At 41.2% G+C, this 15,139-nt stretch overlaps 1 protein-coding gene across 1 annotated transcript in view; it reads left to right on the top strand.

Moving 5' to 3' along the window:
- Window positions 1-15,139, top strand: part of Sash1 (SAM and SH3 domain containing 1) — a 149,382-nt gene that overhangs the window by 95,124 nt on the left and 39,119 nt on the right. The window contains exon 8 of the mRNA XM_090337987.1: window positions 113-214. Coding sequence (XP_090194113.1) covers window positions 113-214 — 102 coding nt within the window. The remainder of the gene's footprint in view (window positions 1-112; window positions 215-15,139) is intronic.

Here is a 15,139-nt window from a genome sequence, read left to right as displayed (position 1 = left end):
AGCCCGCTTGAGCCACAGCTCCATGTCTGGTTGTTTAGTAGTTCCGTGGAGATGGGATTGTCTCGAGTGACTGTTATTCTGTCTCAGTCTTCCATTTCTGTTCCTGTTGCAGCTCAAGGAGTACGAGGACCAGCACCGGCACTCAGCTGCTCTGGACGCGGCTGACTGGCCTGATGGCTCCTACCCCACACTTGATGGTTCCTCCACATGCAATGTGAGTTTGCTGCTTCTGAATACCTCTGCCGAGTGGGCATGGCTCATTTCTCGTGTCATTCCATCAAGAAGCATCTCTTCCTGTAGGTTCCGTTATCTGTCACAGATCCACTTCTATCAGAACTGTGCTGTTCAGGCTGGGCATTTTGTCTTTCGTTGTAGTAAAGTCTACAAAACAAAAAACTGCTTCCGTATTAGCTATCTTCCAGTGTTCCATTAAGTTTCGTTGAGGACGCTGGCATTATTGTAAAGATTGCGGCTTTGCAATCTGCGACCATAATCCACTCCTAGTTTAGGATGCACAGAAATTCCCATTGCCTCCTTCCACCGTCCCTGGAACCCACACTGGTTCTTGCTGGCTCCATGAATGTGGCAACTCGCAGTGCCTTACATAAGTGCACGTCATTCAGCTCTCGTCCTCCGATGTCTGCTTTGTTTCAGCCTGGATGTGTTCATGATTCATGCAGGTGTCAAGATGTATGAGAACTACTTTTTTTCACTTCTGTGTGTATGCGCACGTGCACTTGCACATGCATGTGTGTGTATATGCATGTGTGCTTGCTGGTCCTGGTGCTTGAACTCAGGAATTCTTGCCCATTGTTAGCTTTTTTGCTCACCATTTGAGCCACAGTTCCTAGTCAAGCACTTTGTTGGTTCGTTGTAAATAAGATTATCTTGAGCTTGTATGCTTGAGCTGGCTTCAAAACAAGATCCTCAAATCTCTGCCTCCCGAGGAGCTAGGATCAAAGGTATGAGCCGTTGGCACCCAGGAGAACTTGGCATACTATTTCATTGCATGGATATGCCACATTTGATTTGTTCATTGGTGGGTAGACACGTTACTTCTACCCTTTAGCTACTGGAAACAATTCTACTATGAGCATTAGTCTATGGAGCTGTGCATGGAGTTTTATTATTGTTGGTTTGTAGGAGTTCTTTATATGTGTTAGATATTGATACTACATAAACGACCTGTAAACATTTTCTGCCATTCTGTGGGTTGCTTGCACTTTTACCCCCTTGATATCTTTGACACAGGAACGGTTTTAATTTTGAGGTCCAACTTAGCATTTTTTCCTTTCTTTGTTACCTGTGTTTCCGCTTCAAATCTTTGCTAAAACCAGTATGATGGCTGTGCCATCTTCTGTTTTCTACTGATGGTTTTATAGATTTTCAGTGCTTAAAGTTAGGTTTTTGACTTGTTCTGAGCTACTGTTTCATACATTATGGACCCAACTTTATTAATCTATTTAGGAGTAACCCATTTTATCTCTAATTAACCACCAGAAAGCTGGAAGTTGGGCTGTGTCTCAAGTAGTAGCACTAACCTTGAGCAAAGAAGCTCAGAGATAGCATCTATGTGCTGAGTTCAAGCCCCAGGACCAACACATACAGGTGTGTACACACACACACACTTCCTCAAATGACTTACTAACCACTAGACAACAAATGATTGTGGAAAATATTGCCCCAAATGTACAGGTCAGGAGGATCTTCATTCGTTCACCAGAGCATTTCCCTTATTTTCTTGCGGTCTAGTAGTGGTCCTCTCAGGTCCTCTAGTGGTTCACGGGGGTAAGCGTCTGACTTCTCTAGTGAGCTTCCACTCCTGGAGGGCTTAGCAGTGTTCTGACACAAGGTGAGAGGCGAAGGGTCAGCTTCCCGGTTTCCATGCAAGTATAAATCTTAAATTGACCCAGAAAACTGATCAATGGACCAAGTTACCAGAGGGATAACAGCACAATCTTATTGCTTCTGAACTTGAGATCTACATGTGGAAAGAATTTCAAGATGTCTCACAAAAAGCAGACTCTCACAAGGTGGAAGATTTAGCAAGGATTTTAGTATAACAACATAAAGCAGAGAAAAATGGAAACAGACAGAGAAATATCTCCTGTTCCCCATGCAGGGAAGGAGAGGGTTTTTTTTTTTTTCTTTAAACACTGTTTTAAGCTACTTGGTGTCCCTTGAGGTCCCAGATAATTTTTAAGCGTGGTCTTGCTATTTCTGTAAAAAGATTCTGTGAGATTTTAATAGAAATCACATCAAACACACACACACACACACACACACACACACACACACACACACACACACAGACTTGGTAGAATACAAAGTTTGATTGTTCACTGATCTGTATTTGTCTTAAAATTTCTTTTCAAGCAGTTTTACAGTTTTCAGTGTCTAAGCTTTGTCTTCTTTTTTAAAAATATTTTTTATTGTAATTAATAAAAGGGTTACATGATATTTGCCAGATAGAAGGTGCATTAATTCACATACATTGATACCCTTTCACATGTCTTGGTCCCCATTACCCCCCCCCACCCCCCCCTAAGCTTTGTCTTCTTAAATTCCTATTGATGTGATTGTAAATATGATTTTTTTTTCAGATTACTCATTGGTAGTATAGGAAGATGTGATGGTTTCCATTGTATTGGCTTTATATCAGTAACTGTTGAGTTTATTTATTAGTTTTGACATTGTGTCCATGTGCATACACATGTATAGTCTTAGGATTTTCTGTATATAAGATCATGTCATCTGCAGAAACAGATCATTTGACTTCCTCCCTTTCAGTTAGGATGCCTTTTAAAATTTATACTTTTGTTTTCCCCCCAAGCTGATTCTGAAGCTTTTGAAATCAGGGCCTTGTCCCTGAGCTTTTCTTGTTCAAGGTTATGCTGTTAGTGCTATACCATTTGAGCAACAGCTTCTGACTTTTTTGGGGGTGGGATGGGGAAGTTGATTGGAGATAAAAGTCCTATGGACCTTTCTGTCCAGGCCTCACATCTCAGCCTCCTGAGTAGCTAGGATTACCAGCATGAGCCACCAGTTCCTGGCTTTATTCTTATTTCTTAAGTGAGATCCAAACAGTATTTTTACATTTAGAAGTTTCCCAGGAAGTATAGGAATCAAATCTCCAGAATTTCAAATAGACACTCCCTGGTGCCATCATCAAACAACAGAGTGGGAACAGAGGGAGGAGTTATCCTTTTTCATGTACTCTGCAGTTGTTTTAGGTTTCTTTCAAAATGGCTGATGGGATACCACTTTTTTTTTTTTTTTTTTTTTTTGGTTTAGGGGGAGGAGGAGAAAGGCAGTTCTGTGGCTTGAACTCAAGTCCTAGGCACTGTCCCTGAGCTTTTTTTTTTTTCCTCAAGGCTAGTGTTTTTTACCACTGGAGTCACAACATCACTTTCAGCTTTTTCTGTTTTTGGTGATGCTGAAGAATTGAACCCAAGGCTTCATGCGTGCTAGGCAAGCACTCTACCACTGAGCCATGTTCCCAGCCCAGCATACCACTTCTATAAGCTAAATTCCAAGCTTCTTGGCACACTATATGTCCTGGCTTCCAGCACTTTCCTCTGATCTCATCTGTGTCACCACACCCAGTTCTCTCCATTCTAGCTCCAGTGCAGCCCATGTGCATTACCACACAAACCTTATACATTCTACTTCTGACCTTTCACTCATGCAGTGATTTTTTTCTCTAGAACGTGTCTTCCAAATTTTTCCTGGTGGAAATGTATACATCCTTTCAGGTGACAACCTTTATAGAACTTTCTACTTCATTTATAAAACTTGCCTTAACCTCCTAAAGCATAATCGTGGCCTCTTCTTCTATGTTTTTCTGAAGCCAGATTTACAAATCAACTTATAAACTTTTCCTTGGGTGTCACCATCCTCCTTGGAAATCAGAGGATTTTTGAGCAACTATGTTGTTTTCTTTGCCTCTCCAATAAGCAGCTAGCCCACTTGAATTGAAATGTTTAATTGAAAAAAGTTGTGTTCAAACATACATCTTTCTTGGCTATTTTAAGAACATGTTTTATGTATTAAAACTACAGATTGAATCTTCACCTCTCTTTGTACCAGGCAAGAAATGGTGACCCCACAGAAGGACGTAAAAGCTTCCCACTGCCTTCTTGTCCCTTATTTCCTGAAACAAGCACCCCATTTCCATTGCAGTTAAAAGGTTATGGCTTGGAAGGCCTTGCATGGTTTGCTTTAGTGTGAAAGTGACTGAGACATTACCATTCATAATAATAAATTTGTCATAGACCAGCTAGCCCTGTGTCCTGGGGCTATGAAGTAATCAAGAGAACCATGTTCATGCTTTTCAGGGTGCCCTTTGCATTTCTTATCCCAAATCCTGAAGTGTAACAACATAAATGTAAATCATTAACCTAAAGAATCATGGAGAATAAATACAATAAATCAGGATGCGTATAATTCAAACCCAATTGGGGTGAGAAAACAAAGATCCAGTTGCACATAGTGGGTCCTTTAGTATCAGCCCCACTGTGTACTGTCCCAATTAATAGCATCAGAGGCAAGGAGAGGTTAGAGTTCTCTGTCCATTCAGAGAAAGAAATAGGACTATGATAAAGTTTCGCACACGTCAATGGGAAGTCAGGCTTGTTAGGCTTAGGGGAAAAGTGAATGTGTTCTCTTCACTATTCAGCGTGAGCTTGTTGGATTGATTTTTGTCATTCTTGGCTATAAATTATCAGAATGCCATGAGTTTTCCTTAAGGGTTGTGAGCTTTATTCTTGGGATTTCTGTGTGTGTTCATACAGGAGATGTTTGTGTAGCCTTAGGTTTATAGCAGACATGGCATTAGTTGTTCAGGTTACAAAAGTGAGGGAGAAAGGCCCTTCCTGATGGAACTTGTACACTTATTTATACAGAGGTTATAATCACACCCATGTGTGTACACACATTTGAGATGTTATGTACATATTTTCATTATTAATTACCAAATGGTTTACATATTACATATTACCAAATAGTGTTTCTATAGATAGTTAGGCAATAAATTCAAGTTGTCTTAATTGCGTAAAGGGCTAGAAATACCACATGCTCCTTCTACCTAGGGCACCATTTTCCAGAAACTCTGAAGGGTGACATCTCTTTGTGCCGAGGGTTATGGGCGATGATAAAAAAATAATTGAGAAAGTTTTCTGAAGAATTACTGTGTTAATTTGCTAGTTGAATCTGCTGTTACCTCCATTCTGGGTACGCAGAACTGTACCCAGATAGTGTTACCCCAGAAGTTTGCTTGATCGTGATCATAAACCTAATATGTATGACTCTCTTGCTGCTCTTTCCCTGACTTTCACCCTCCCTCTGTTTTTGTTTGTTTGTTTTTTGTATGGAAACTCAAATTGAAACTCCATCTAAAACATTCTCTTTTTAGTCTAGATTTATCCCCATCATGAAATAGTTAAGTCCAGATAATTCCCGTTATGCCATAATTCAACTACCATGAGTTGGGAAGTTTTTAGCTTTCTATCGATTCCTTTCTATACTGAGATGTAAATAGCCCGCTGGTCGGGAATGTCCAGGGCATGAAAATTTCAGGGATCATAAGGCCTTTGTCAGACCTCAATGCCTATATTGATGGGGTCGTGCCTGAAGATTTCATTTGCATTGATTTCCAAGGCTTCCTCCACCCCCATAACTACCATTAGATAATTGCGTGTTGCCTGACTATAAATCCATATGCACATTCCTAGTTTCCAAGTGTGCAAAGTACTAAAGATAGCTACGGGGGGGGGGGGTGAAAAATAGCTTGCTCTTTTTCAAAGGAGCATCTGTTCTGCACGGCTTTTCATTAATAACGAACTTCTGTTATGAATATTAGGAGTTTTCTAAAGGGATTTTGGTTGCAAATCTAACTTTATTCCATGCTAAGTTTTTGCATGTGTCCTCTTCCTTTAACTTACTTAGGTGCTGTTGTCTTCAATCTAAAGTCATATAGAATGACTGGTTTTATGTTTTTCCACAGCTGATGGGTAAGAGGTGGTGAACTCTGTATATTGGGGACTTGAATATTAATGAAAATGCTTATACTGGAAGAACTTTCCCAAAAGATATCCAGCTATAAAGTAAATCATCCTTAAGCCTAGTGGAGTGACATGTACCTATAACCATAACATGTGAGAAAGCAGAGGAAGGAAAATCTGCAGTCTTAAATCTTACTAACTTGTGTTAGTAAGTTCTAGGCCAGCCTGAGCTACATGTGTGGTAAGAAAAAAAAATCAAAATTCATTCTTCCTTTTAGAAGTGAACACATCTACATTTGTGGAGATTTAGCATTTGGAAAGAACCTATATAGAGAATGGTTCTAGTGTTACAGATGTGGAGTTACAATAATACCTTATATCGGTGTGTGCATCTTTTATGGGCCTTTGATCTCAACTATAAATATTGCTTCTAACCTAGTTTAAGGTACAAAATAGCCATATGGTTGGGCTATGCCCGGAACCAACAGAGAGAATACTTCTATTTTAAGTGTTTCCATAATGAAGGACCGCCAAGGTCTTGACTAAAATATCCCTTTTTAAACATGTTTTCAATGGCATTTGTTTAACCTTTTGGAAACTTTCTAAAATTATAGCCATAAATTGTCTGTTTAGCAGCCAGGTTTTACTTAAGGCTTTCTTTTTCTGTTGGTTTGTGTTTTTGGTACCAATGAGCAAGCAAGGATACTAGGCTTCCACCTTCCTTCCTTCCTTCCTTCCTTCCTTCCTTCCTTCCTTCCTTCCTTCCTTCCTTCCTTCCCTTCTTCCTTCCCTCCTTCCTTCTTTCCCTTCTCTCCCTCTTGCTCTGTTTTCTTTCTCTCCTCTCCTTCTTCCTCTCCCTCTCTCTCTCCCCTCCCTCCTTCTCTCTCTCTCTCTCTCTCTCTCTCTCTCTCTCTCTCTCTCTCTCTCTCTCTCTCTCTCTCTCTCTCTCCCTCCCTCTCTCTCTCTCTCCCTCTCTCCCTCTCTCCCTCTCTCCCTCTCTCCCTCTCTCCCCTTATTCCTTTCCTTCTCCCTCTCTATCTTTCTCTTCCTCTTCTTGACTTTCCTTGTCAATACTAAGGCTTGAACTCAGGACCTTGTCCTCTTAAGGATTTTTCACTCAAGGCTGGTGCTCTACCACTTGAGTTCAACATACTCGTCCAGATTTTTGCTGGTTAATTGGAGACAAGAGTTACAGTTTTGTCTGCTGGGCTAGTTTCAAACCAAGATCCTCAAGTCTCAGTCTCCTGAGTATCCAGGATTATAGACATGAGCCATGCAACCTAACTGAACAGCAAAAGGAAGGTTAAGGATGTAGCCCTCATACCATTTGTGTAGAGAAAATAGTACATACTCAAAGAATGCCCTGAGTCGCTTGTGCTTTGATTCCTTTAAGGAACAAAGTGGCACATTCCTCCTATATGTTGATTGCAGTGTTCTAGAGTCTTCTATTTTGGATTTAACATAATTCCCCCCCCAATATCTCCCCTCCCTCTTTCTCTCCTCTCTTGCTTCTCCCTGATAAGGTTTTGTTATGATGCCATTGCTGGCTGGGCTCAAGCAATCTTTCTGCCTCAATCTTTTGAGTAGCTAAGACTATGGGTACACCCTACCATACCCTGCTTTAAACCAGATTATTTTAAAACAGATAAATAGATAAATAAATAGATACGTACATACATACATACATATACACACACATACATATATACATACATACATACATATTTCCTTCATTCAAAGGGAGTTTAGAGAATGTCTATGAGTGTCAGTCTTACCAAAAGTTGTAGTTTTAAATTTCAAAGGTATTCAAAGAAAATATAAATTAGATCATTGGGCTTAATCACTTTAAGAAATATGACCCAAAAGAAGACTTTAAAAAAGTGAAATCACATAATGAATTTACAAAATCTTCCATCTATAAATATTGATGATTTTTTTTGAAAAGTACATGCTTTTCATATTTTGGCTGACTTGGATAACAATTAATATTTATGAAGTACATAAATTATGGGAAGATTGTCATAGCCACAGTATTAGAGCTGGCAGTCTAGGAATCATTTTCTCAAAGAAAATGATTGGTTTTGTTTCTTTTTTTTTTCTTCTTTGGTATCATTGTGTTTTCTGATAAGACAATTTCAAGTGTAAAAATGACCCGTCGTGTGGATGGATAAGCTTTTTGCTGTTGATAATATCTACTCTTCTTCTTTGTACTTTTTCTATGGATTTTTTTTCTCTTCAGAACTCCTATTTCAGCCTAAAAAAAGGCCTCCTTGGCAAGATGCATTTTGATTGGTGGTTATAAAATGGTTCTGTTTGTTGAAGCTGTAACAGTTATGTGTGCTGGGCTTAAACATGGGGCAGTTTATGTGCTTTTCAGTTCTTCTACACAAAAGACAATGTGTATGTGTCACTTGTAATATGACCAGGAAGAGAAAGACAAAGGAAAGCAACCTAACCAACAGTTCCCAATGGGGGCATTTCTGCTGGTACCTAGGTTAGCAATTCTTTGGGAGTCTGGGGATTGAACCCTCTAAAGCTAGGTAAGCGCTCTACCTCCGAGCTGTATCCTCCACTCAGAAGGTCTTCAGGCAATGCTGTGTTACATTATACCACAAAAGTAGGCTTTTTCTAAATTGTTCTAAATCAGTAACATTTTTATTGATTCTGGATCCTTTACATACATAAAACACTCAAATGAGTGTACTGATATTTTGTTGTTTTGCTGATTTTTGTGGCTAGTTGGAGATATTCTTACCTTATGAACGTGCCTGCCTGGGCTATTTTTGAAGCTTGAGTCTCAGATCTCAGCCTCTTGAGTAGTTAGGATTACAGACATGAAACACTGGCATCCATCTTATACTGGCCTTTTATGCATAATGCCTATAAACATCCATTTTATCTGCCTTGAAAGAAATATTCAGCAATATATTACCTTATATATTTTAATGTTAATACTGAAAATATTAGTAACATAGGGATATCCTAAAATTTTTGTTAAGGAGTAAAATTTTTATTAATGGTCCCCTAGGTCCATGACTAGGAGAGTCTCATCCTCAGGCCGAGGATGAGACTCGGAGGCAGAATCAATCCAATGAAAAACATACATTTCTGAGAAATTTAATTCTGAGAAATGAAGATTTCTCAGACCTAAGCCGACTGACAGCCTTTGCTTAGGTCACTTCCTGTTTATTATTCCCTACTTCCTGTTGTTTATCCTCCCCACTCTCACCCTCTTATTCCCAGGTGTCTTCCTGGAACAGAGCCCACATTTTGCTGTGTTTGTTTCATCCCCTGAGAACTCCTTTTAAAACAAAACTGAGTAAAAAGGAGCCATGTTCTTACTAGCCTCTGGAAAACACACTGGCCCCGTGTGAGCAGACATGCGTTGCATCAGAACCCAAAGTCACACTGTCCTTCTGGCAGATCACCCCTTCCCTGGGCTTCAGTTTCCTTGTGTGAAAAATAAGCCAGTCCTAATCTGTATCAGGAGTAGTGAACGCAATGGAGGGCAGCGTCTAGTATAGTACGTGCAGATCTTCTGCCCTTTAGCAGTCAGTCTTTTTCTCCTTTTCTTCTCTTTCTTTCTTAATTTTTTTCCCCCTGCCAGTCCTAGGTCTTAAACTTGACCTGGGCACTGTCCCTGAGGTTCTTTTTTTCCTTAAGACTAACATTCTATCACATTGAGCCACAGTGCCTCTTCTGGCCCTTTCTGTTTCTGTGGTACTGAGGAATCGAACCCAGGGCTTCATGCATGTTAGGTGAGCTCTCTACCACATTCTCAGCCTTAACATTTTTTTAAATACCGGAGGTCTTCTAAAGCTGCTGTTAATGTGTGCTGCTGAGTTGATGTTTAATACAAGGCCGACATGCATAAACAAGCTTAATGTAGGAATCTGTGTGCAGTGTGTTATACTCTTCTCAAATACATAAGCAGTTTGCTTCGTGATTCAGGAAGTTTTGCTGGGTAAGTATGTAAGAGCAAGGTGTGGTGGGAATCTATAAGCATATTTGGTCATAGGTGTTTTATTTGTAAGTAATAAACTGTTACTTGGGTGAAATCAACTATGTGCAGAGGAAGGAACTCTTCTATTTGGGACCATACAAAAGTATCCCTAAGGTTCCACATAGCTGACTAGAAGTATGCAGACCTGTCCCATCATGTAACCAATGATAATGTGGGCTGGATGGTCCCACGCCGCTAGGGCCTCACAGGAGTACATGGCAGTCTTTCCACTCGTTATATGACAGGTCCAGAAATAATCCAAAGTTTGTCACCTCACCAGGCACCCTAGTTGTCATGGGCTTGTAATCCCTACAGGGAATTGGGTATCTCTGCGGACTCAACACACCAAGAGCCACAGGATGAAAAATAAACATTGCAAAATATCCACAAACGACTCAATTTCGGGGTATCTGTTAAGAATTTATCCTGTTCTTATGGAGTGATGAAATCAAAAGATTGAGTCTTTTTTTTCTGTTGTCCTCCTTTTTTCTTTTCCTCCTTCGTTGCCACAGTTTCTTTGAGTAAAAGTTATGCTGCCCTCCCTCTTCCTTACCCCCCTCCCTCGTTTGGGTGGCTGTGGCCACATTTTCTATTTGTGCTGATGCACAATGTTACCTTTTGACCCGCTGGCCATGCTGTTTGACTGTGGATTTACTCCCTTCTTCCACAATGTAGGCAGTCATCCCAGAGGACCACGCTGAGACAGCCACATACAGGAGGAGATTAATAAGGAGATTTATTAGTGGGGCCATCTTTTCCACAGGACAGGGAGAAATATGGCAACTGTCCCCATCTAGGTGTAGTGGTGGTGGGAGGTTCTCTGCATGTCTGGGTGGACAGTAGGAATGTCCACCTATCCTGGAGGGCAGGATAGAGTTCAGGTCTGGGTGGGGGGCCTTCTGCTGGTGCAACTGGGGCTACAAGTGGCCTGGGAAATGTAGCGGGAGGGGCTAAGGACCTGAGGTGGGGAAAATGCTCACACTAGATGTGGCTGAGGACTATTTAGTGGTCTGTTCATGTTTGTTGTTGCCATGGACAAATGGAATGGTTGGGAAAATAGAATTTGGCTGTCATTGGAACTCCTGTACTTTTCCTCTGTCTCCTGAGAATATTAAATGTGCTGTTTTTGTATACACTGGTTCATGACTAAAGTAACTGGTAGGGGCACAGACATTCTGTCTTTATTTCCCCAATTCTAGTAAGTTCTAAATGCTTAATTTCAATCACGATCTGCCTCATTATTGATTTTTCTATCTATTGCTTTCCAGGAGCCATTTCTTTCCATTGCTCCTAGGTTAGAGAAAGAGAACTTGAAGTTTGCTCCTTCCAGATATGCGGTTATGTTTGTTTTTGCCAGATCTAAGACTTTTGAGTTCAGAGTCTAGGTAGGGTCTCTGAACTTGTTCGTCTCAAGGCTAGTGCTCAACCCCTGGAGCTCCAGCTCCACATCCTCCTTTTTATTGTTTAATTGGAGATAGGAATGTCATAGAGTTTCCTGATTGGGCTGGCTTCAAATCTTCGGATTTCAGCCTCTGAAGTATCTATGATTACAAATATGACCCACCAGCACCCAGCTACTAGCTTTAGAAATTTTTTTTTTCCTTGAGCGTGCAGTTTCTAAGTTTGAATAATTAGGTAATATACCTTTCCTTGTTTGGTAGAATATTTCTGATGTTTGTTTTCTTTGAGATAATGGGCTGACTCTCTTTTTCCCAGTTGTGGTTTTATGTGTGGCTGAGGTTGTGACCTGATAGCTTTATCATTAAAATGACCACAAACAAACATACTAAGCTCCAAGTAATTCCTTAAGACTATCATCTCCAGTTAACTACCAAAGACAGTATTTCCAGTTAATTACCAAAAAGCCAAAAGTGTAACTTAAGTAATTGAGCACTAACCTTGAAAGGGGGGGGGGGGTGCCGTGAGTAAGGCTTCTGTTAAGCATCCAGGCCCTGAGTTCAGATCCATGCCTGGAGTTCAAGCCATAGGACAGTCACACACACACACACACACACACACACACACACACACACACACACACACACACACACAAGTAGGGATTTAGACTAGATCTCTTCAGTTTGGAACTTGAAGTCAGTTGGTTTGTTATTCATGTTGCAAACAGAAAGAGATTCGTGATAACTTTGATATATTGAATTTATTTGTATTTGGTTATTTGAAATTTGATAGGGAAGGGGGGAAAACCAAGATGGGTGGGGGGGGTGGGGGGGAGGGGAAATGGGTACCAAGACATGTGAAAGGGTATCAATGTATGTGAATTAATGCACCTTCTATCTGGCAAATATCATGTAACCCTTCTATTAATTACAATAAAAAATGCAAAAAAAAAGCAAATGAAAAAAAAAAAGAATGACCTTGTATTCCCTTACTTCCATCTTGGACAGATTAATTTTTTAGTTCATGACTTCAGAATGACTCTGGGGTCACTTGCTCCCAGTGTTGACAGATATTGACAGATATGGCAGATCTGGGGGCATCCTTTACAGTCTGAGGAAGGAAGTTGGTGTCCATCCCCTCCCACCATTGCTGGTTGGCTCTGTCCAGCCATTCTCATTTCTTCGTCCACATTTGCCTAGACGAAGTTGCGTGGCAGGCCCATCCAAGAAGTCATCATGCCTGATCCATGAGTCAGTCAGTCTGAGATGCCATAAAAGTAATGTGACTTTGCGACACCACCCAATCCCTGAGGAGCCTTACCACTTCTTCAGCTCCAGAAACTACAGCTTCCAACGCATGTGCAGTTGTCCTACTTGGCAGTACTGCGCTGAGTCACTCCTCTGTGGCATGGGGCTGGGTGAAGAGTTGAGTGGACTTGGGAATGTGGGGACTTCATGTTTTCTGCATGTCTTCAGGGTGCCTTGCTCCATCGATTTGCTAGTATGCACACCTCCCTTCTCCTAACAAGGGACCTGCAGATCTGTTGACCACTGTTGTGAAATGACTTATTATCGCAGCACTGGGACCATAGCCTGTTTCATAGGAACAGCTAGTAGTTTCCTAATCAATGGGCAAAGAATAAATCAACCAATGATCTATGGATGGCAGGGAAATCAGGTCTCTTTCCTCCATCAGCCACCCCCCACTACCTGTTGGGAACAGGAAAGGCATGATGTGGGTAGCTGGGTGGGCACACTTGCATCCTGAGTGGCCCTAGATCAGGAACTAGGACCCCTCAGAGCTTCTCTTTTCTCCTTTTTCCTTTTGGGAAAGGTAACATCATTGAGGGTGATTAAATGTCATTTCATGTTCATGAGTTTTAAGAAGTAGAATAGTTTACCATGGAGTAGAACATCCATTTGCAACTCATTTTTTTTTAAAGTTTCTTCAACAAATTAAGTGTTAACAAGCTTTTGTCCTTGGGGGGATAGTAGAATTGGATACCTCCAATTCTCACCAAGTTTCTCCAAATAAGTCTCCTGTAATTATCCTCTTGTCTTCCTCCTCCTCTTTCTCCTCCTCTTCCTCTTTCTTCAAGTCTGGCAGCAACTAGTTAATTTGGGAGCTGCCGGAGCGATTATTTCAGTGTTGCACTGCAGCTCTGGGAGAAAAGTGGAATCTCTTCCTTTTTTTCCATATGCTGACAAAAATCCCCCAATTTCAGAAGGCAATGATGTCACCATCTAATGAGCAAACTATTTCTTGCTAGCCAGATGAGTCTCCATCCCTGACTTCTTTGTGATAAAAAGAGGAAAAATAAAACCACAATATGTTTCCTATTTTACAGAGTTCCCCATTTTTAACAGAACAAAATTTCTTTAAACACAGTGAGATCCATTTTTTCTCTTTTGTAAACACAAGGAACTGCACGTTCACATGATGACTTTGACCAAAAGGTTTCTGCCATAACCCAGCCCTTCAAAGTCTTCCTCAGGGTTGGGAAAATCTTGAACATGCCCTGCCAGAGCCAGTATACTGCACCCAAGATAGGGAGGGAGGGATCTCAAATATGCCGTTGCTGGGGCTATGAGGGAGATCAGGCCTGGTGGAGAGATTATGAAATCCAATCTGGAGATGGAGAGGGAGAGGCCAGAAGGTTGTTGCTGATTGGTATCACATGATATTTGTAAGGCACAGTTGTGGTCCTGTTTGTCAAGTTGGCGAACAGCTAAGGTCAGAAGGGACAGAAAGAACGTGGGCTTCAGAACCACATCAACACTGGACTTAGAGACTCATGGAAGTTCCTCCATGTTTCTGATTCTTGTGTCTGTATGTTTTGAATGTATACCTCACAGTTGACTTACATTGGTCCCCTAGCTAAACTTCTCCCAGGGGACCGGGAGTTTGGCCTAGTAGTAGAGTGCTTGCCTAGCATGCACGGGGGCCCAGGTTCAATTCCTCAGTACCACATACATAGAAAAAAGCCGGGAGTGGTGCTGAGGCTCACGTGGTAGAGCTCTAGCCTTGAGAAAGTCCAAGGACAGTGCTCAGGCCCTGAGCTCAAGCCCAGGACTGGGGGGGAAGAAAAAGAAAGAAAGAAAAAAAAAGCTTCTTCTAGGGTTCTCCATGCCACTGGATCTCTCTGGTATAACATGTGTAAGTCTAGGAGATGAAACAGTCATATTTGTATCTCTTGTCCTTCTTCATCCCTCAAATCAGTGTAGTCGTTCTTTTCAGCCAGGAAATGCCTGTACTGTCAACACTGGCAATGGTGTAGAATGTCAGCACTTGTGAGTTGTTTTTTTAAGGTATATAGAAATGATGTGCTTCTGAATGCTGCAATTGTCTTGATTACTCACTTAAGATCAAGCAGCATCGATTTCTTATTCCTATAAACTGCTCTTTTAGGTGCTCTGCACCTAGCAAGGTCAAGGAAAGCTTTGCTACCCAGAACCAGTGACAATAGGTGACCTTTGCGTGGGTGGCACAGTTGCCAAAATGCCAGGAAGATGAAGAAAGATTAGGAACGAGAACTCTGGAACTCATTAGATGTGAGTTCAGATCCCCTTTAGGTGGTTTGGGAAGAGGGTGTGACCTTGCCCGTGTTTTCTAACCCCTCTCATTTCTAAAGCAGGAAACTTTCTAGCATAGTTTAAAAAGTGGTATGAGGGACTCTCAGGGACTGGGAACCATCTAGTCATGTGACATGTTGGGAGGCTTGGTTCAGTTTACCAGA

This window comes from Megascapheus bottae, chromosome 8 (genome assembly GCF_031878675.1).
Source record: "Megascapheus bottae isolate mThoBot1 chromosome 8, mThoBot2.hap1, whole genome shotgun sequence".
Classification (NCBI taxonomy): Eukaryota; Metazoa; Chordata; class Mammalia; order Rodentia; family Geomyidae; genus Megascapheus; species Megascapheus bottae.
Note: the sequence above shows the minus strand (reverse complement) of the source record. Positions and strands in the feature narration are given on the sequence as shown.